Below are 21739 nucleotides of genomic sequence, written 5' to 3' on the forward strand. Positions count from 1 at the left end.
CATGAGACCCTCTAGACCCTTCACAACCGCAAGACCCATTAAGACTACGAAGACCCGAAATACAAAGACCCGAAAGACAACAAAGACCCTGAAAACCCATAAATAATTTAAGACCCTGAAGACCCTGAGGATGCTTTAGACCCCGAACACCTTTTAAGAACCCAAAAATGCTGAAGAACCTTCAGAACCCTAAGACCCTTTAGACCCCATTAAACCTTTTAGAACCCTTATACCTCTTAGAGCCTTAGACTTCTTTCTACACTTTATACCTTCAGACTTTCACACCTTTCATACCTTTTAAATATCCTGAAGACCACTTTGACCTTTAGACCCTTATTACACGTTTTCAGGCCCTTTAGATCCCTTCAGAGAATTCAGGCTCTTTAGACCCTTTAGACCCCTTCAACCATTTAAACCCATTCAGACGTATTCAGATCTTTGACCGTTAGAACATGATCATTAGAACTTTTGAGATCTTCGAGCTTTACACATTTACAACAAGAACAAGAGCAATCAGAGATTGCAGACCATCACCAGGACTTGTTTGGGTGTTGTTTCAGTAGTTTTGTGTTGTGTATTTTGTGTGGCGTTTGTGTACTGGTGAGTTATCCAGATTAAAAAAATTCAATAATTCTGGCTGCTCGACCATGTGTCCAATCAGGGTGAAATTTAAAACTTATATTCCCTTTCAGTACAAGATCATAACTGTGAAGTTTGACCGATTGATGAAGCAGTTCAAGAGAAATAATTATTTTAAGATTTTCGCTCAATACAATATGGCTGCCAGACCACGTGACATCAATTATTCATGAATTCCCTGGTGTCCCCAAGGATTGTGGAATATTTGTGTGAAGTTTCCCCTTCGGTCTGTCCAGCCGTTCTGGAGAAGGAGATTTTTTTATCGGTTTTAGGGTAAATCCAATATGGCTGCCAAACCATGTGACCTATGACATCATATTTGTAAATGTTTTGTTCCACATGGATAGGCAGTCATACATGTAAAGTTTCGCCTTGATCTGTTCAGCCATTTCAGAGAAGATTTTCGAAGGTTTAACTATATATATATATATATATATATATATATATATATATATATATATATATATATATATATATATATATATATATATATATATATATATCCCTGTGTCGTAAGAGGCGACCAGGGTTGCATCAGGAAGGGCATCCGGCGTAAAACATGTGCCAAATCACTATGCGGATCATACGGATGATCCGCTGTGGCGACCCCGAACGGGAGCAGCCGAAAGAAGAAGAAGATACATATATATATATATATATATATATATATATATATATATATATATATATATATATATATATATATATATATATATATATATTTATATGGCTGTCGAATCACTTCACCAATGAAGTCATCAATTTTTTTTCTGCAGATTATTGTATCCCTAGATAACCTTTGTTGATCTTAAAATTAGTAGGTGGTTGAATTCAGTGGCCTGATGTGCAAGTGGTCTTCAAATTTCAAGTCGATCGGATGAAAATTGACAATTTTAGAAACAATTCAAAAAATTGGCCGGTTTTGGGTTGACCTTTTGATCAATGATAACTTCAAGAGTAATCGGTGGTTGAATTCAATGACGTGAAATGCAAAACCTGTTCAAATCTCAAATCAGTCGGGTGATATTTGAGGATTTTAGAAAACTTGGCTCAAATTGGTCTATTTATAGCTTTTCGGTCGACCCAATATTACCAAACTTCAATGCGTGACATTAATCACTGGAAATTTCTGAACAATCGGTTGAGCGGTTTGGGCTGGAGCTGAGCGGAGAGACAAACACACACACAAACAAGAAGAAGACGTAATGCAGAGCACGACACTTGCAAAATCTATAAAACAAATTTGACCTCAAAAATAATTGTTGATTTAATTAAATGACCAAATATGCAACTCCTATTCAAATTTCATATTGAATCGGATGAAAATTGACAATTTTAGAATCTGGCCTACGCTGACCTTTTGGCCTATGTTGACTTTTTGGCCTATGTGGACCGACAAAATAATTGGTGGTTGAATTCAGTGACCTGAAATATAAATCCTCTTCAAATTTCAAGTCAATCGGATGAAAATTGAGGATTTTAGAAATACCTCCTTAGTTGTTGACCTTTGGCCTATGTTGACCTTTTTACTTTTTTGACCTCAAAAACAATAGGCTTCTTTCTTATGACAAACTCTGCCATGTGATGAAATTTCGTGAAGATCAGTTTAAAATTGTGACCTGAAGGCGACAGACAGAGACACAGACAGACAGAGACAGACAGAACTAGAGGGGGAGCACTGAGTAGAGTGCAAAACCTCCGCCGCCAATACTGCTGGGTCACTTAAGTGAACCTGATATCCTATTCATTGTAGGTCAAAACGGATCAGACTCTACTGAACTACGATTGAATAAACGAAACGAGATCGATGCGCATGGAGAAATGCCAAAAAAAAAAAAATCGAAATTTTTTTGAAAAAAAAGTTGCAAAATTTCTGGTTTTTTTTCTGTAACAAATTTTTTTGGGGGGTTGGAAATCACTTAAAACATGGAGAAATGCAAAAAAAAAAAAAATTCAAATATTTTTTCTAAATGGCCACCATAGCGGCCATATTGGACTTTGGACCAAGTCCAAAATCTAATGGCATGATCCTTGGACCATACCTAATCCCCCCACCAAATTTCGTCGAAATCCGTCCAGGAGTTTTTCCGTAATACTGTTCACAAACAAACAAACAAACAAACAGATGGGTGAAAACAGTAACCTCCATCCATCTTCGATGGTGTAGGTTAATAACAAAATCGACTCACCAATATAACTTGAAAAATCTTCGATTTTGCAAGAAATGAACAAATGGAGGCAATCAACATACTTCTCAAAAAAGTTTTTTTTTTGCCAAGTCACAAACCAAAATGCAACACCTTCTCCTCCGGCGAGGGGAATGAGACCATTAGGAACTTTTATTTGCAATCAACGACCTTCCATCTATTTGCCACACAAAACAAATCTTGATGAGAGTCTGGAATCTCTGATTGTTCTTTCTTGTTGTCATTTCCGATCTCTGTTGTTTATTATAACTTTATAAATGAATGTCGTGCTCTGTGGACTCTTTATTTACCCTCGACAGAGGAGAAGATATTGCCTTTAGATCCATTTTGTCTGTTTGTTTGTCTGTTTGTCATACGATTTTTGGCCACAGTTTTCAAGCAATCGTTCTGAATTTTTGTGTGTGTGTGTGTGTGTGTGTGTGTGTGTGTGTGTGTGTGTGTGTGTGTGTGTGTGTGTGTGTGTGTGTGTGTGTGTGTGTGTGTGTGTGTGTGTGTACGTAGGTGACCAGCCAAGGACAGCAACACATAATTTTGGTGAAAATTAGAATCCATATCCAGATACGAGAATTTTTAAGTGATTCTTCATCATTGAGAGATGGGGCAAGAATGATATATAGTACAATATCTCAAAAGATTATGGATGAGTTTGGACAAAACTGGGTGGACAGGTTGGATGTGTGAGAAGAAAATACCCAAAAACCCTTAAAAATCCTGTTCTCCAGAACAGCTGGACAGATCAAGGCAAAACTTCAAACACATGTTCGTGTTTACGAATAATTGATAGCTCACATGGTCTGACAGCCATATTGATTGAACGGAAATCGAAAAAAAAAATCTTTCACTTGAACTGCTACATCAATCGAAGTGAAACTTCACAATTATGATCTCGTAGTGATGTGGAACATATGTTTTACATTTCAACTTGATTGGATATCTGATGTGGCAGCCAGAATTATTTAATTTTGGATCTGGGATATTTTTGATGTTTTCTTTGGCTGTGCCTGGATGTGTTTGGGGATAGAGGAGTAGCCGCTGAAACCCGAATCCTATCCAGGTTCGTCCTAATGACTTCATCTTTGCTTTTTGCTTGTTCAGGTTCCTTTTGATAACTCCCATGTATGACGGTATGTACAGTATTTAGTCTTCCATTTGATTTGACTTGAATTTATTTTAATCCCATTCTGAATTAAAATGAATAATAATAAACGCCATGAGTCAGGGTAAAGTGTCCGACCAAAGCGGGATGTCTTGGTATCCGTTCATCACTGCCAACAGTTTTAAAGTGGCAGTTCTAATTATGTCTCATGAATTACATAACACACCAATAAACAAACACCACACAAAACTACACAAACACCATGCAAAACAAGTCCTGGCAAGGGTCTGCAATCTCTGATTGCTAATTTTTCTTGTTATAATCATTGTGAAGAACAGATTTATGAAAAAGTGATGAATATCCACTGCAGCTTAAAATGACTGAAATAACACAACAGCTCTAAGTATATCAGTAGAATATCAACAAAAGGTGAGAGCAAAAATAAAATAAGGTAAGAACAAGATGTTGGATCAGAATACCAAAGTACAGGCCTGTCGTTTTGACAGATGATACAATACCAAGAATCATTTAAGATATGCAGAAGAGTAATTTTCCCACGCACGAAGTGTTTAGCAATTGGTTCACTTTGTCTGTCTGTCCGTCTAAATATGTCAGTCTTTGATTGAGGAACAACTAACTTAATTTCAATTGAATTTAATATTTTGGACGTGAAACATAACATGAATTGGAACATGAAACTGCAGTTTAGCAAAACTTTAGCTCTGAATTTAGAAAATTGTACGGAATCTCGTCCCAATTACGCATGCACAGAGAGGAGTAAGGTAATTATTATCTTGCCAAAACGAAGTTTTTGCAAGATATGTTAGTCAGCTTGTATGTTTTTTTTTTCTGTAATCACGTATAAAAAATTCTGCAGAGCACAGTTATCATTGGAAATTTTTGTAACTTCGCATATCAGAGGCCTATTGAGGTCCCTTTCAGCACATAAAATTTTGAAGGTCAAGGTCAAAGGTAAAGGTCACTTTGTCGCAAATCTGGGGAGTCGATGAAACCCTTATTTTTTTGAGTAATTTTGATCGGATCATCTTCAAACTTCATGGGAATATAGTTCATGGTCTGGTGCTCAGCTGATTAATTTTTGGTGGCGATTGGCCTTGACCTTCATGGTTAGCGCCTGAGGTCAAACATATTTGACCCCAAGGTCAAATTTTCAAGTTTTAGGAACCATATCGTGTAGTACCTCAAATTGAACACCTCGATGAGTGCTTTCTAGATATGTCAAGCTTGAGACATTATGACGTCATTTGGTGACGTTATGAGCAAACACATATTTTTCATGGTTACTCTGTAGAACGATTCTCATCGGAATCTCTCGTAGGCAGATATTTCTCAAGGAGTCGCTCCTGGTGGATAGCAGCTCTGTTCACCTCAGTGTGACCTTAAAGAAGTCACACGTGGTCACCTTTTGGCAAGATACGGGTCACACTGCGGGTGACATTGGTTTATTTTTTCTGTCTGCCTATCTGGCAGTCAAACAAGATTGAAAATCATTCCAAACAGTAAACTTGATATATTTTTTAAGGATGTCATAAAGAACACAGACAATAGGCATGAATAACTAAGTTAAAGTGTGAAATAATGTACTGTAGTATAAACGACACTGCATGAACAGCAGTCAACTTCCAGAAAAGGTTCGTTTTTGTTTTTTTCTCGACAGCCTTTAAAAATCTTTTATTATTTTAATTGAATCACTCGACAACAAAGATTTTTCTCCTGGGGTGGAAACGTATGTTCTCGACTATATATATATATATATATATATATATATATATATATATATATATATATATATATATATATATATATATATATATATATATATATATATATATATATATATATGTATACACATATATATTGAAAACCTGACATACTGGCTAAATTCTGACTACAGATTTTAAATCAGAAGCCCAGCTTTAGCCAAGAATACCTGCATTTCCCTTTGTAGCAGATGAAAAGTTATTTTTTTGTTGCCCAGTGATTATTGAGTGGAACATTGTCGAACACAAATCGCCTTGTTGGCACTTCCAAAAACCTCCATTTTAGCAATGCTTGGATGAAATATTACACCATCTTGACCAATTAAATTTGCAGCTCATGCTCTCAATGTTGGGGAATATCGAGATTCAGATAAAATTGTGGCTTGTAGGAAATATAGATTGTGCTCATCAATACAAAGCAAGAGTTTAAAAGACCCTTCCCATGTCCAGTTCTCAAGACTGCATGGGGTAAGGTGTTCAATCCAGTTTTAACCAAGTGGTTACTTTTTACTTTGGAGTGTTACCTGTCTGAGTCATACACCACAGCCATTTAAAATGCAATGAATATCGATTGTAGTCATCGTAAGAATTTGGGGTGGGTGTGTTATGGCGAACTGTGCCACATATGAACTGAGAGGAGGGATGTTTGGTTGTGGTTACAGTGAAACTGTGGTGTGGGGATGCAGTACGTGGACCCACAGACAGAACGTTCTTCATGAAAATGACCATCACGTTGTAGGCGATGATGTAGTCCCAGAGACGAATTGTGTGGCGTACGGGTTGAAGCAGCAGCTGTCCACCAAAGAGGAGGAAATAGAAGCACCCAACAAGGTAGCCCAGGCAGAAAAGTGAGATGCGCATGGTGCCGGCGAAGAAGATGACAATGAGAACACACCAGAAAAGGTAGCTGAACAACATGACCTTAATCATGTCGAGGTAAGACCTATGGAGACATTGCAAGTGTTTCAATCCAGGTTTAAAGAAGAAAAAAAGCAGGAAACAATAACAGAAACAAGTGGCTGTGAGGGTTGCTTATTAGGCACAAGGCAAAATGTCAAATGCTGATGAATGAAGCAATCATTTTTACCTGGAGTGGATGAAATCTGGTACTGGATTGTGCTGAGAGAATGTGGCGCCATCTAGGGTCCAACAGACCTCCAGATTGTCTCCTGCCTGTAGTCGCACTGCAGCCTTGTTCTCATCCTCAAACACACGCATCTGTTGCGATGCCAGCAAGAGCATCATTGCATCATCTGTGGCAGGAGGGAAGGTTGGGGCATGGTGCGAGGATTGTGGGAGATAAATGATCGTGATATCAGTGTATCTCGAGTGGAAATGTGAACTATAAGGACTCATTTCGAGAAGTGTGTCCAGCAAAGGAAGTGTACTTCAACAGACTGATCATCAAACAAATGAACTAAAGTAGCATGATGATGAGCATTTGTAATGTAATATAACTCGGAATAATTTTTTTTTTAACCACTAATGATCCGCTCACAATCTCCAGCATTCAAATAACCCAAAAATATTTAATGCCTCGTATCGAGCAGTTTATACTGTTCGCTTGGGCAAACTCACAGATTATCATGATGGGGTTGGGTGGTAGAGCATAATCTGGGATGAAAAGCCACTTCACCAACATCGTGTTGAACTTCTCCCCAGCAAATCGCCATGGGTACTCTATAAAATACACGATGATGAGGTTATGGTGTCCAACAAGAATGGTATCTACTTCCGATCTTCCCGCTCAATGTTCACATGACTGCATGAGCTCCTCAAACATTTCACTTGATTGTTCACATATTTTCGTTATTAAAACTACCTAAACGTTATTTAATTAGGGACATCAGAATCCAGGGAATGTGAAAATGTCCTCGAAGGAGGATTTATGGTTCACCCAGTGTCATAGGAAGATGGAATAGATCGAATGGTTGTCATCTGGACCATGATAATTAATACTTTCAATTTAACATTTCAAGTCTTCCTGTTTTGTGTTCTCATGTGAGCACACAGATTATAAGGCTGTGATCTCAGGTTCAAATCCAATACCATATTACTGTGTTAATGTGTCCATCGTCAACAAGGTAAGTAGTGGACATGCTTTCACAGCAAACATGCTCGATTGGATATTAATGAGAACTCCTTGCTGGTCAGGGAAATGTTGTGATGGCACCGTTTCACAACAAGTCGGAAACTACACGAGAACGGTGGGGTTTGCTACTTTCATCCATTAATGCAGATCTTGTGAGAAGTGGGTGGATGTCAAAATATGGAACAATAGCATGCGAGATTCAAGTGTTGACGTGCCCAGCACCATGCCAAGTGGGTTCCTCTGCGTTCTTGGGTGAGAAAAGGGTATCGTATCTGTTTTACTGGCTTTGTAACCTGCAGCTCGAAGCCGGTTCTGGACAGTCCTCAAGGAAAACCTCTGAGAGAGATACGATGAGTGCCGGAAAACTGTTTGTGGCAAAATTAAATATTTCTGACAATCCTGATCAGAGCTGCACCTTCTCGGAATAAAATTGCTTCCAAAGTAAGTGCGACACCAACTATTACACTTTCTAAGTTCACCCTGGGTTATTCAAATGGAGGGCCGTCTTTAACGTCATTGGTTTGTTGATTTATTTGAACCAATCTGCTGATAACAGTCCAATTGCAGGCAAGTTGACATCTAATTTCACTGCAGGACATCCTTTCATTGTCCATCCCAATCTTATGCTATTTTTGGCCTTCGTTAAGTTTTCCACAGGTCATAGTAACACAGTCTGAAAATTGAAGTATGTAATGACATTGTTACCTTCTCCAAACCTTTAACAGGTGAAAGCATCCCCCCCCCCCGCCCCCAAGTATATTCCCATACTGTGCTGTATGTGCTGGGTTTGCAAAAATAGTCCATCTCTAGATGAATGCAAAGCACAGCCCATGCATGGAAGTTATATCAGAATGAGTTTATTCGACACACAGTCACAGGGTGTTTAACCCCAATATGGGGCCATTCAAAAATTATGTAATGCTCTTTTTTAGGGAGGCACATACGGACTTGATGAAATCTTACGAATAATTTTTATTCCACATATGATTAACGCTCGACCCAAACAAAGCCAATGGAAATCTGTCACAATAAACACGGACAGCGTATAATCATCAGAGACACACACGTCGAACCTGATATGCCCACCAAACTTGAACAGCTGATGGACTGGCCAGAATGAAGTTTAAAACAAAGAAGTCCTGTAGTCTGGTTTCGAAGAAGGGGAAGTTGGTCGACACCCATTTTTTACTGTGTGGCGAGGAAATTCCATCAATCTAGGAGCAGCCTGTGAAACGTATTGAAAGGTAGTATTCTGAGGAGTTGAAGGATACCAGGAGAGTTCAGGAGACAGCTAAGCAGGTGGCAGAGGGTGTGGAGTCTATTGACAAATGTGGACTACCAGGAAAGCTGAAACTTTGTTGTTTGCAGTATGGCTTGGTGTCAAGAATCACGTGGCCTCTCACTGTAATATGAGGTAGCGATTAGTCATGTAGAAGCGATGGAGTGCCAGTTGAACAATACATGAAGAGAAGGTTGGGAATTCCCAATAGCCTGGCTAATGTAGCTATACACAGCTGTCGTACGAAGTTGGTGCTGCCTGTGAAGTCTCTCATTGAGGAGTTCAAAGTGTCCAAAGCACGTTCGGTTCTGACCCGAAGAGACTCAAATGATCCTGTGGTCAAAGGCACCCAACCTGACGTCAGATCTGGAAGGAAGTGGACAGCTGAAAAAGCAGTGGATGAGGCAGAATGTAGAATTAAGTGGAAAGAGATTGTTGGAGCTAACCAAATCAGGCACCAAAGTTTGGGATGGTCAAGCCACAGGTGGTGGTCATCTGCCAATGACAGTGAAAGGCGAGAGCTAGTTTCTCAGGAGATTTGTAGAAAAACATGAAATGGCAGAAAAATTGGTCATTAGCAAGTCCAGAAGGGAGGATTAACCACTGGCAGAAATCCGAGTCGGAAAGTTCATAGATTGAGTCAGGCATATGGAATCACAGAAGTCATTTACTGTAGTGCCGAAGATGGTTGAAGAGGTACCAACTCCCAGAAAATTGACATGTTGACACTTGAAATCACCACATATAAGGAAGAGGGAGTTGGGATGGATGGTTATATGTTGGTCCACGTTGAAAAGAGTTGCAAATGCAGTTGTCACTGTTAGGAGGACAACACAGCACAAAGACAAACAAGAGGTGGTTGCAGAGGGAAAAGCACAGCCAAAGGTACTCCTGGTGGTTTGGCAGGGTGAGAGCAGTAAAAGGACAGAGAAAAATGGAGTTCTTGAACTAAACTGCAATCCCACCACTGGGATGGTATTCAGGCCTGTCAAACTGGATGAGGCAATATCAGGGAGAGACATAGAAGAATCTGGGACATTATATGGGAAGAAGGATTCTGTTAAGGAGATAATATCAGGTTTATCAGTGGCAGCCTGGATCGACACCTCTGAGATTGGAGCGGAGGTCTCAGATGTTGGAGGTCAATATAGTTAGGGATAGGGTAGAAGCCATGTTGGAATGGTGTGGGAATGTGGTAGGGGTGTATTCAGATTGGGCAGGACATTGGGAAAATGGAGATAGGTGGCATGTGGGGTAAGCAAAGAAGAGGTTGGGGAAGGGGGTGGAGGAAGAGTGAATTGGGGGACACAAAGCAGGGGTTTTGGTGGGGGAATCCCAAGTAGGCATGGGAGGGGGTGGCGGAACGATTGTGGGGGACCCGCGCATGAAGGGGATGATGTCGGGTCGGGTACTGACATGAAGGGGTTTACCACCTTAATCACACACTCTTTACAAAATGGGTTTTGTTTTCAGAATTTCAAGGGCAGATGGATGAAGACTGACATAAGGATTTGGGTGACTGGAAGGATGATTAAAGGCACAAATGAAACATCGCACATCATGAATGCAATGAGAGATGGGGCGTACGTTTGCAAGCAATCCAGAAATGAAACAGAAAGGAAGGGAAGAAGAGGGAGCAATGTCGGAGAAGGATATTTTTAAATGAGAGGTAGGAAGCCTGAACACAATAAGGTATAAGTAACCGAAATTCACATTGTGAGCTCCAATACGCATGTACATACAGATGTGTGTGCCACCTTGGCAGAGTGCTGGTGGCATTCCGATGCACAGGAGATACTGCCACGTGATCAGGGCAGAGAGAAAAGTACAGTATTTTGGCCAAGCTTCTGCGATGGCTTTGCGGCGCCGGTGAGAGAGCAGCGCCAGCAGCCAGGCCCCGTGCACGGTTGCGTACAAGTCCATGCGTTGACCGATCGTGTTGACCGCCATTAAAAAACATGCCTGCACACATATTGCACAATATTAGTTTTATAAGCAGTAATTACGCTTATCTCCATGCCAGTGAATTCACAAGTGTAGCATAAATATCAGGAACACATCACCATGATTTGGGTTCCAGTGTGACTCGAACATAACAAAAGAATGGATTAAAGAGAAAACAAAATTCCTTGATCTTCTGCTCCCAATCAAAGAACCGAAATATAACTGGGCTGGACATCGAGCAAGAACAAGAGACAACTGGTAGATGACAAGAATTACAAACTGGCAATTTCGAGAAGGCTATGGAAGAAGCAAAGGTAGACCGAAGATCAGATGGACATGACATTGAAAAAGTGGCTTCAGTACAACGGCTTCAAATTGTATTGAATAGAATGGAATAGACCATGTTGATTGAGGCCTTCATCCTGCGGTAGACTAAATAGGCTGTTATTCCCACTGGAATACCACATTTTCTGTGCAACCAAGAGTCACAGAATTGTGATTACTGGGTCATATGTCAGCCGTCATATTGGATTGAAAGCATCAAATTCCCCTCTGAGCACAATGCTCGTGATGCTGGAATCGCGCATTTGAATACAATGGATGTACTCCGCTGATTTGTTAATTGTCCCTGTATGAGGGTGGTTCAGGGTTCATGCGGACATTTATCTTGTAGACCATGGAGAAATAATAGTGATTTGCTGGAATTTTGCACAACGTTATTGTCTCTGACAATGAGCATGATATTATACAGGAACACTTGTCAGAACATTACTGAGTAAAACCCAGACATCAGGGTCAGTTCAAGATTCTGTGGAATAGAAGTGTATCGATGCATTCCCTATGAGGGAGAATACCAAACAGACTGAAATCCACGGGATACTGTTTGTTCAAGGTGGTGATGCACGTCTTCCACATAGCTGTGTTTCATAAATGGCCGTGAATTGGTGACAATCTTGAGCATTCTCATTTACAACCAACTGCTACTCAAGCAAACATTCTAAGTGTTGCAAAGCAAATTTGGCAGAATTGTCAGATTGCTGTTTGACAATACAGAAATGGATGTCAGTGTTAGAAGGGCAATGGAAAAGATCATTCAATCTCGTTGAAAATTCAATAAGGTCCCTGCAAGATGAGTAGCAATGTCCCGAACATTTCATCAAAAGGCCACTTGCTTGGTCATTGAAACAGAGTTCCGAGAATGGTACCAGATCTCAATGATGTATTGATGACTTGATGTGTGATGAGAGTTCAGTCCATCATTTCTCACCAGAATGGAGTGGAGACAACCTTCGTCACCACTAAAATAACAACGGAACAACTGGTCAAAATATGTCTAATCAGATAGTTTCAGGTACTGCTACATCAATAAGACAATTTGTAGAAATAGCAGCGGAATACCTTGAAAAATAAGTGCAGTTTCATTAAACTACCTCTCTTCGGGCATCAATCCCACACCTCAATATAAAAACATCCTATGACATGTGAACTTACCTCCTCCTCGGGTTGAAAAATCCTTTGCCTCTCTAAAGTCATCTATCACAACTTATCCATCCATCCATTGGGACCACACTCTGTGCATATCATTGGTACTGCCTAAGTAATCTCCTTGGCTCGTGGGCACAATCCTGGACGGGTCAACACTCCGACACAGTATACCAGCAAGCTTGCACTCAATTTGTTGACCTCGGAAGGATGACAGGCACAGTCAACTCCACCTGGTATTAATTCAACAGCCGAGTGGGATTTGAACTCAGGATCCTAGGATCCTAAGCCCACCACCCTAACCATTAAGCCAATACCAGGCATACAACTTATTCTGGTAACATAAACAGGCTAATCATCAAAACTGTTTGTCAACTTCAAAAGAATAACATTGTTCAAGTTATCTGCCATGAAGCATGACAAGGTGCTGATGTTTCGGGCTTTACCCTTTGTCACAGCAAAGGAGAAAGAGAAGGGAAATGGGAGGTCGGTCAGTCTCCGTCTCTCTCTGTCTCTCTTGCTCTGACGAAGGGTAAAGGCCAAAACACTTTCAGTTTGGCTATCAGTTTGGTTAGACAGATAGAGTTCAATCTGATAGTCAGAGCTAATCTCTGACTTTCAGTTTGGCTTCCGCCCAAGTTATTCCATGTCGGTGGAGGGCATACTGTTTATTTTACGTGAGCAATTAATGGATGCTCTCAACTTCAAATTATGGAAAATTGGGAACATTTCCACAATTAATAACTCATGCCAATACTGATCCTTTTATTAACAATAGGCCAGCAAGAAAACCACAAAAGCAAACATTTGCTTTCCTTCATGCTTTCAACAACCCATCCCATCAAGCTGGTCATAATGTTTGTTTTCATTTAGTAGAACTTCCGATTCAGAAGAAACATCCTGTTTGCAACATGTGCTGCAAACACAGCCGTCAACCATTTTTTTTTTTTTTGTATACCTTGGTCGAGGCTCGTATGAGAACAAACACACAACTCACAGCAAGGAGGCATGAGACAAGAGGGGCGGGAGTGGAAGGGACAAAACAGTGGGGAACAGACACATTAGGTGAACTGTGGAAGGGAGAGGGATGGGGATGGGACGGGGAACATGGCGAAGAGAAGATGGACATTTCAGGGACTTTCAGGAAGGAAAGTAGGAGAAATGAAGGAAGTGGGCTTGGGTGGATTATCGGGGGTAGAAAAGATCGAGGATTTGGATGGGGGAAGATAAGAGGTGGTGGTGAACAGCTGTTTTGAAAGCCTGGAGGGAAGAATGGGAAAGAATAGAGTGAGGAAGTTTATTCCAAAGGCGGGAAAAAAGAGGAATGAAAGAGTGAAGATGAGCAGTGATTCGTGATTTTGGTAGTTTTACCAGAAGGGGGTTGTTGGCGGACCTTGAGCGCCCTGTGGAAATGTGGTGGGGACAAATCGCAGAGAGAGCAGGGGGGGTAAGGCTGGAGAGGAGTCGGTAGAAGACAGAAAGACCACCGACCAACCTGCGGTGATTGAGTGAGAGGCCCAAAGACTCAGCTTCATTGCGGGAGATGCCGATGATCTTAAATGCCCTGGTTTCGACAGCGTGAAGCCGAGAAAGGTGGGAGGTAGGAGCACCAGCCCAGAGGGGAGAGCAGTACTCCATCAGGCTACGGACAAAAGCTTTGTAAGTGGTCAGGAGCTCAAGAGGGCCGAGGAAGGACTTAGCACGACAGAGGATTCCCAGTCGGCGACTGGCTTTTGAGGCGAGGTTGGAAATGTGACTTTCCCAGGAAAGGTCATGGCAGATAGTGAGACCTAGAAGCTTGAAAGAAAAGACTTCTTCCAGAGGATTGTTGAGAAAGTGGATGGGGGGGTTTTGTAAACGGTCCTTTCGAAGAGACATAGTGAAAGTGTGAGATTTGTCTGGATTGAAAGACATGTTCCACGTGTTGGACCAGTTTGTGATTTTATCCAGATCTGCAGTGAGTGAAGAAGCTGCTGCTTGCCGGTCTGAGGGATGACAGATGGTACGGCAGAGGGTGGAGTCGTCGGCAAAGAGAAATAGAGGATTTTCCAGAGAGTCCGAGAGATCATTGATGAAAACCAGAAAAAGAACAGGGCCCAGAATGCTACCTTGAGGAACTCCAGCCTGCACAGGAAGAGGGGATGAAAGAATTCCATTTAGGGCCACATGTTGACTGCGACAGGAGAGGAAGTCTGCGAGCCATGAGTGGAGATGGCCTTTGATACCATGGGAAGAGAGTTTGGTGAGTAGGGCAGGGTGCCAGACTGTGTCAAAAGCACGTGATATGTCCAGGGATACGGCTCGGATTTCCTGTCTGGCATTGAGGACCTCCATCCATTGATGGGAGAGCAGAAGCAGCATATCCAGGGTAGATTGACCTGGTCTGAAACCAAATTCATGATTGGAAATCAAGCCATTGGAGAAGAGGAAGGATTTCATATCTGAGGCGATGATGGATTCCATCACCTTGCTGATGATTGGGAGAAGGCTGATTGGTCTGTAGTTATAGGGATCTGTTTTTGCACCTTTTTTATGCAGGGCAGTGATGTTAGCAGATTTCCAAGCAGATGGCAGATGACCTTGGGCAAATGAGAGGGTGAATAGAACAGAGAGAGGGTGAGCAAGAGCAGAAGAGCAGGCTTTGAGGACACGTGGGCTGATGCCGTCTGGACCGGTTGCAGAATCTGACTCGAGGTTTGAAAGCAAGCTCTCCACCTTGTCAGGAGAAAAGGATACAGAGTCCAGGGACAGTTGGGTGCGACTGGGTAAAGTGGGTAGAGATAGTGATGGGTTTAGGACACAAGATTTAGCTGCAAACACCGAGTTTAGACATTCAGCTTTATCACGTGTGGAATCAGCAGTGCGGCCATTTGAGGTAAGGGAGGGGATGGAGGGGGAACATACACCAGAAACAGATTTGATTAAACGCCACCAGGATTTTGAGGAGGGAGAGAAGTTTGAGAGTTCAGACTTGAGATGAGAAAGATGTTGTTTTCTGGCTCTCCTGAGGGTAGATACACACTTGTTCCGAGCTTTGTGGAAAGAACTGAGATTGCCCTCAGTTGGGTTTGCTTTCCATGAGGCAAAGGCAAGTTGTTTCAGGACAACTGCCTCGCCACAAGCTTCAGTAAATCAAGGGCGGGAGGAAGGGTAAGACAACTGAACACGAGAAGGGATAAATCTGTGCATGAGGGAGAGCAAGTTTCTTTGAAAGAATTCCCAGGATGAGTTGATGTTTGAGAAAGTAGTGATAGGAGACCAGTCTTTAAGTTTGATGGCTGCTCGGAGACCCTGCCAGTCGGCTTGAGTGAAATGCCAGACTCGACGGCGGTGACGTGGTTCTCTGATAACAGCCAGAGAGATGTCCACTTTAACAAGGACGTGGTCAGAAGAACCAATTGGAGCGAAGGAAGAGCAGCAGATATTGTCAGGGAAATTTGTCAAAATCAGATCCAGAAGAGATGGAGTACCATTGGTTGAGATCCGGGTCGGGAAGTTGACCGATTGAGTCAGTCCCAATGAGTCGCAGAAAGCTTTTGCTGATGTCCCATGGCAGGTGAGAGAGGTACCAACACCTAGCCAACTGGCGTGATGACAATTGAAGTCACCACATAAGAGGAAGAGAGAGTTTGGATGAGAAGATCGAAGATGGTCCATGTTTTCGGATAGTGAGGTGTAGATGGAGTCATCACTGTTCGGTGGACGGTACAGTACACATATAAACATGAGGTGGGAGTGGAGGGGAAGCCGAAGCCAGAGGTATTCCTGGGGGTGTGGGGGAGTGAGAGCAGTGCATGGAGAGTGAGGAATAGAGTCTTTGATGAAGAGAGCAACACCTCCACCAGGACGAGGCTCAGGTCTGTCATACCGTAAGAGGGAGTAGCCAGGGAGAGATACTTGGGAGTCAGACACGTCTTGGGAGAGGAAAGTTTCTGTTAGGCAGATAATGTCTGGTTTGTCAGTGGCAACCTGTATGGAAAGATCTGAAAGGTTTGAGCGAAGGCCCCGGATATTTGAGGTCCACACTTTTAATGAAGAGGAAGGGGAGGAGGCTTTGGGGTGCAGGAGGTGGAGGGGGAGGGGGAGGGTAGGACAAGGGACGAGGGGGGCAGGTAAGGAGGGTTGCTGAAGGAGTGTGGGGTATTGCAGAACAGCGAGGGGAGGGGGCCGAATGAGGAGGAGAAAAGGCTCTGTGGTGCTGGGGGAGAGGGGAGACAAGAGAGGGGGAAGAAGGCAGTTGAGGATTTGAGGAGGTGGAGTGAAGAGATGGAGGTGAGAGGGCAGTGGAGGGAGGCAGGTTGGTGGATGAGAGGGGGGCAACTTTGAGAAGGAAGAGTGAGGGGGATGAAAGGTGGGAGAAAGGTGAGGGGGGATATTTGAGAGAGGTGAGAGGGAGGCTTGGAGGGAGAAGAGTGGGATGGTTGCTTTGAGAGTGAGAGTGAGGGGTGAGGGGGGTGAGTTGGCACTGAATTTGGAAAAAAAGAATGGTTGATGGAAAGCGAGCATCCATGGCAAACTGTGGTTTTTAAAAGTTTTAGGTCAGAGATGCGATTTAACACAATTCTTGATGGGTGCAATGAAGGCGAATTCAGAGCATGGAGAGAAGAAGCGCTGTAATAGTTGGATTTTTTAGGCAAGGAATGAAGGAGAGGTCGAAATGAGAGCAGTCTGTTAAAATAGCAGAAGAGTAGTGCATTGTGAAACAGTAAAGAGTACCACATGTGTGAGAGAGGAAGATGAAGCATTATAAGATCGTTTTTGTTGTTACAAATAATGTATGAGAGAGTTTAACAGATTAGGTCATGGAAGTGTAAAAAAAAAAAAAAATCGAGGAAGAAGACGAGGAGGAAGTTAAGAGGAAGAAGAAGAAGCAGAATCGGGAGAAGGTGAGCGTGTTGTTGTTGTTGGGTATATATATATATATATATATATATATATATATATATATATATATATATATATATATATATATATATATATATATATATATATATATATATATATATATATTTTTTTTTTTTTTGTTGTTGTTGTTGTTCATATTAATATATGAGAGAGTTCAACAGATTAGGTCATGGAAGTGTAAAAAAAAAAAAATCGAGGAAGAAGACGAGGAGGAAGTTAAGAGGAAGAAGAAGAAGCAGAATCGGGAGAAGGTGAGCGTGTTGTTGTTTTAGGTTGTTTTTTTTTTTTTTTTTTTTTTTTTTTTTTTTTTTGAGATAAGAAAGAGATTAGTTGGGAGAATGGGGGATGTTTGGAAAGTGGGGAGGATTAAAATTGAAGGTAATGGGGAGGATAGAAAATGAAGGTAATGGGGAGAAAAAAAAACAAAAAAAAAAAACGATCGAACACCGAGTGGAACCGGTAGGCCTCAAGCCTACGCCTTGGCCTCAAGCACAGGTAAGAACGTCGACAAAAATACTCACAAAATAGCACGATTTTTGAAACAAAACCGAACTAGCAACACACAGTAACATGTAGGTGAGAAAATTAAACACTTAAAACGGGACAAATAACAACCGGAAACTTAGCTTTGAGAACGTCAGCAGGGAGCCCCAAAGGAGACCTCTCGCTGCTCAAAACCGGAACCGGAAGTCAAATTTCATTGATATACATCACACATCTAATCCTATGCCCTAATCTGCATGCCATGCCACTTAGATCAGTGCACCCTGCTGCCCCGATCGACATTCCCTACCACTTAAATCTGCGTGTCCTGCCACCCCAATCTGCACACCCCGCAATCCCAATCCACATGCCATGTGACCACATTCCATGTGCCCTGCCACCACAATCCTCACAACCTGCTGCCCCAAACCACACACCCTGCCACCCCAATCTGTATGGCCTGACATGTACTGGGGTGAAAACCGTCAATCTGACTTGACAGGCCAGATGCAGACCCTCATCATCTTGAGACATCCTCTGTCGTTCCAAGTCATCCGTTGAACAATCATAACTACTCACAGCCTACAAGGCCTGTAGTACTGCTCTTCCCTCTGTGCTAGCAGCCTGGAACCACATCTTTCTCTCCTGGATTCTGTGGAATCTATGGCTCTCAAAATTAATGGCATCTCCTGTAATGAGCCTGAAGCACAAGGAACACCACTCTCACAAGGCAGAGAGCTCAGTGGTGCTTTATATTGTACCATCTCTCCTGTGTTCTAGCTCCCTCCAATCTCACAGCTCTCTGAACTACCCCAGCTCCTCCAGGATGTACTACCTCTCCCAGTAACACAATCCTCGTTAAACTCCCAAAATCCAGACTTACTGTACACGGCAACTTTTTATCTCTCAATTATCCCATTTGTACAGTATTACTACCATCATGAAGTTCTTCAATCCGAAGCTTTCCCTCCAGGGCTTCAAGCAAGAGATGAACTATCATCTCAAATCACCCCCATCCAATCTGGTGATATTTTATGCCCCAATTAATCCAACCTAACCCAAGCCTCTTACTTACAGGTTACTGCATTTCCTTCCCCTTTTCCTATCAACCCCCGTCCTGCTTGTTAATTCCATTGGTTGCGTCCAAACGTGCCCTCACTGTCAATTTGGAACCTTTTTTACCCTCTGTCAACTTGCTCTTCCATTAACATCAAACTTTCCTGAAAAAAATATCGATTTACCATGAAGAGAGATCATTACTGTATATCAAGAACAGGATTGGTCTCAGACAACAGAAGATAGAAGTCTACTACCACAGTGCAGGAGAGAGAAGTCTACTACCACAGTGCAGGAGAGAGAAGTTGTACTACCACAGTGCAGGAGAGAGAAGTCTACTACCACAGTGCAGGAGAGAGAAGTCTACTACCACAGTGCAGGAGAGAGAAGTCTACTACCACAGTGCAGGAGAGAGAAATCTACTACCACAGTGCAGGAGAGAGAAGTCTACTACCACAGTGCAGGAGAGAGAAGTCTACTACCACAGCGCATTAGAGAGAAGTCTACTACCACAGTGCAGGAGAGAGACGTCTACTACCACAGTGCAGGAGAGAGAAGTCTACTACCACAGTGCAGGAGAGAGACGTCTACTACCACAGTGCAGGAGAGAGAAGTCTACTACCACAGTGCAGGAGAGAGAAGTCTACTACCACAGTGCAGGAGAGAGAAGTCCACTACCACAGTGCAGGAGAGAGAAGTCCACTACCACAGTGCAGGAGAGAAGTCTACTACCACAGCGCATTAGAGAGAAGTCTACTACCACAGTGCAAGAGAGAGAAGTCTACTACCACAGCGCAGGAGAGAGAAGTCTACTACCACAGCGCAGGAGAGAGAAGTCTACTACCACAGAGCAGGAGAGAGAAATCTACTACCACAGTGCAGGAGAGAGAAGTCTACTACCACAGCGCATTAGAGAGAAGTCTACTACCACAGTGCAGGAGAGAGAAGTCTACTACCACAGTGCAGGAGAGAGACGTCTACTACCACAGTGCAGGAGAGAGAAGTCTACTACCACAGCGCAGGAGAGAGAAGTCTACTACCACAGCGCAGGAGAGAGAAGTCTACTACCACAGCGCAGGAGAGAGAAGTCCACTACCACAGTGCAGGAGAGAGAAATATACTACCACAGTGCAGGAGAGAGAAGTCTACTACCACAGTGCAGGAGAGAGAAGTCCACTACCACAGCGCAGGAGAGAGAAGTCTACTACCACAGCGCAGGAGAGAGAAGTCGACTACCACAGCGCAGGAGAGAGAAGTCCACTACCACAGTGAAGGAGAGAGAAATCTACTACCACAGTGCAGGAGAGAGAAGTCTACTACCACAGCGCATTAGAGAGAAGTCTACTACCACAGTGCAGGAGAGAGACGTCTACTACCACAGTGCAGGACAGAGACGTCTACTACCACAGTGCAGGAGAGAGACGTCTACTACCACAGTGCAGGAGAGAGACGTCTACTACCACAGTGCAGGACAGAGACGTCTACTACCACAGTGCAGGACAGAGACGTCTACTACCACAGTGCAGGACAGAGACGTCTACTACCACAGTGCAGGAGAGAGACGTCTACTACCACAGTGCAGGAGAGAGACGTCTACTACCACAGTGCAGGAGAGAGACGTCTACTTCCACAGTGCAGGAGAGAGACGTCTACTACCACAGTGCAGGAGAGAGACGTCTACTACCACAGTGCAGGAGAGAGACGTCTACTACCACAGTGCAAGAGATAGACGTCTACTTCCACAGTGCAGGAGAGAGACGTCTACTACCACAGTGCAGGAGAGAGACATCTACTACCACAGTGCAGGAGATAGACGTCTACTACCACAGTGCAGGAGAGAGACGTCTACTACCACAGTGCAGGAGAGAGACGTCGATTACCACAGTGCAGGATAGAGACGTCTACTACCACAGTGCAGGAGAGAGAAGTTGTACTACCACAGTGCAGGAGAGAAAAGTCTACTACCACAGTGCAGGAGAGAGAAGTCTACTACCACAGTGCAGGAGAGAGAAGTCTACTACCACAGTGCAGGAGTCTCTACCTTTTTACAAGTCTCTCTACCTTTTTACCTTTTTGGTCTAATTTATTTACCCTTTCAAAAAATTCTTCAACACTAATTATTTCAACGTGTTCCTTTTTCTGGATTCCATCTTCAACCTATCCTCATTAACCTTTGAACCATCTCCCCATAGAATATCATCTATGTATTCATCTGGACTTGTTGATATTCCTGCATCTGTAGTTATTTTCCTGAGAATGGAGAACCAGTAACATTTATTCACAATTTCTAAAAGAGCTCTATGTTTTGCAAATTTTAATACGTTTTGTTAATTTAATACTCTCAATAATTCCATATTTCTAGGTTGAGCATCATCAGTGAAAAACCACCTACTTATTGAGAATGTTCCATTCTTGTGTTGTAGATTATATTTCTCAAAATATCGAATGCCTTTTTCTCGCAAGTATCCTTGGATACAAAAATGGTAATTTTCTTGAAGATTTCCCTCACTTCCTGCCATGTATTATATGGATTTTATTCTTTTGAAGTATAAGAAATATAAAGATGAAAACACACACCACCACCCCATCGTCATATCGGTTTGAAAACCCTTACTTATTACAAACAACTGTGTTTCTCTTGAATTAATAATATAAACCATAGCGAGGCTTTCATAGATTTTTTTTTTCTGATCAAATTATTTTACTCATTGTTTGCTAATTGTGCTTCCACAAATCTCATTGTCTCTACTGAGCGGATAAGAGTCTTCCTTGTGA

The 21739-nt window shown here is 42.4% G+C and overlaps 1 protein-coding gene across 1 annotated transcript in view; it reads right to left on the bottom strand.

The window, feature by feature from the left end:
• PIEZO2 (piezo type mechanosensitive ion channel component 2) overlaps positions 1-21739 on the bottom strand; it is a 343960-nt gene that overhangs the window by 164310 nt on the left and 157911 nt on the right. The window contains exons 23-26 of the mRNA XM_085890260.1: positions 10852-11056; positions 7302-7403; positions 6811-6976; positions 6423-6666 (exon numbers count right to left, since the gene is read on the bottom strand). Of these exons, the coding sequence (XP_085746386.1) occupies positions 6423-6666; positions 6811-6976; positions 7302-7403; positions 10852-11056 (717 nt within the window). The remainder of the gene's footprint in view (positions 1-6422; positions 6667-6810; positions 6977-7301; positions 7404-10851; positions 11057-21739) is intronic.

This window comes from Eptatretus burgeri, chromosome 7, assembly GCF_056783735.1.
Source record: "Eptatretus burgeri isolate ZD-2024b chromosome 7, Ebu_testis_v1, whole genome shotgun sequence".
In the NCBI taxonomy this organism is placed as follows: domain Eukaryota; kingdom Metazoa; phylum Chordata; class Myxini; order Myxiniformes; family Myxinidae; genus Eptatretus; species Eptatretus burgeri.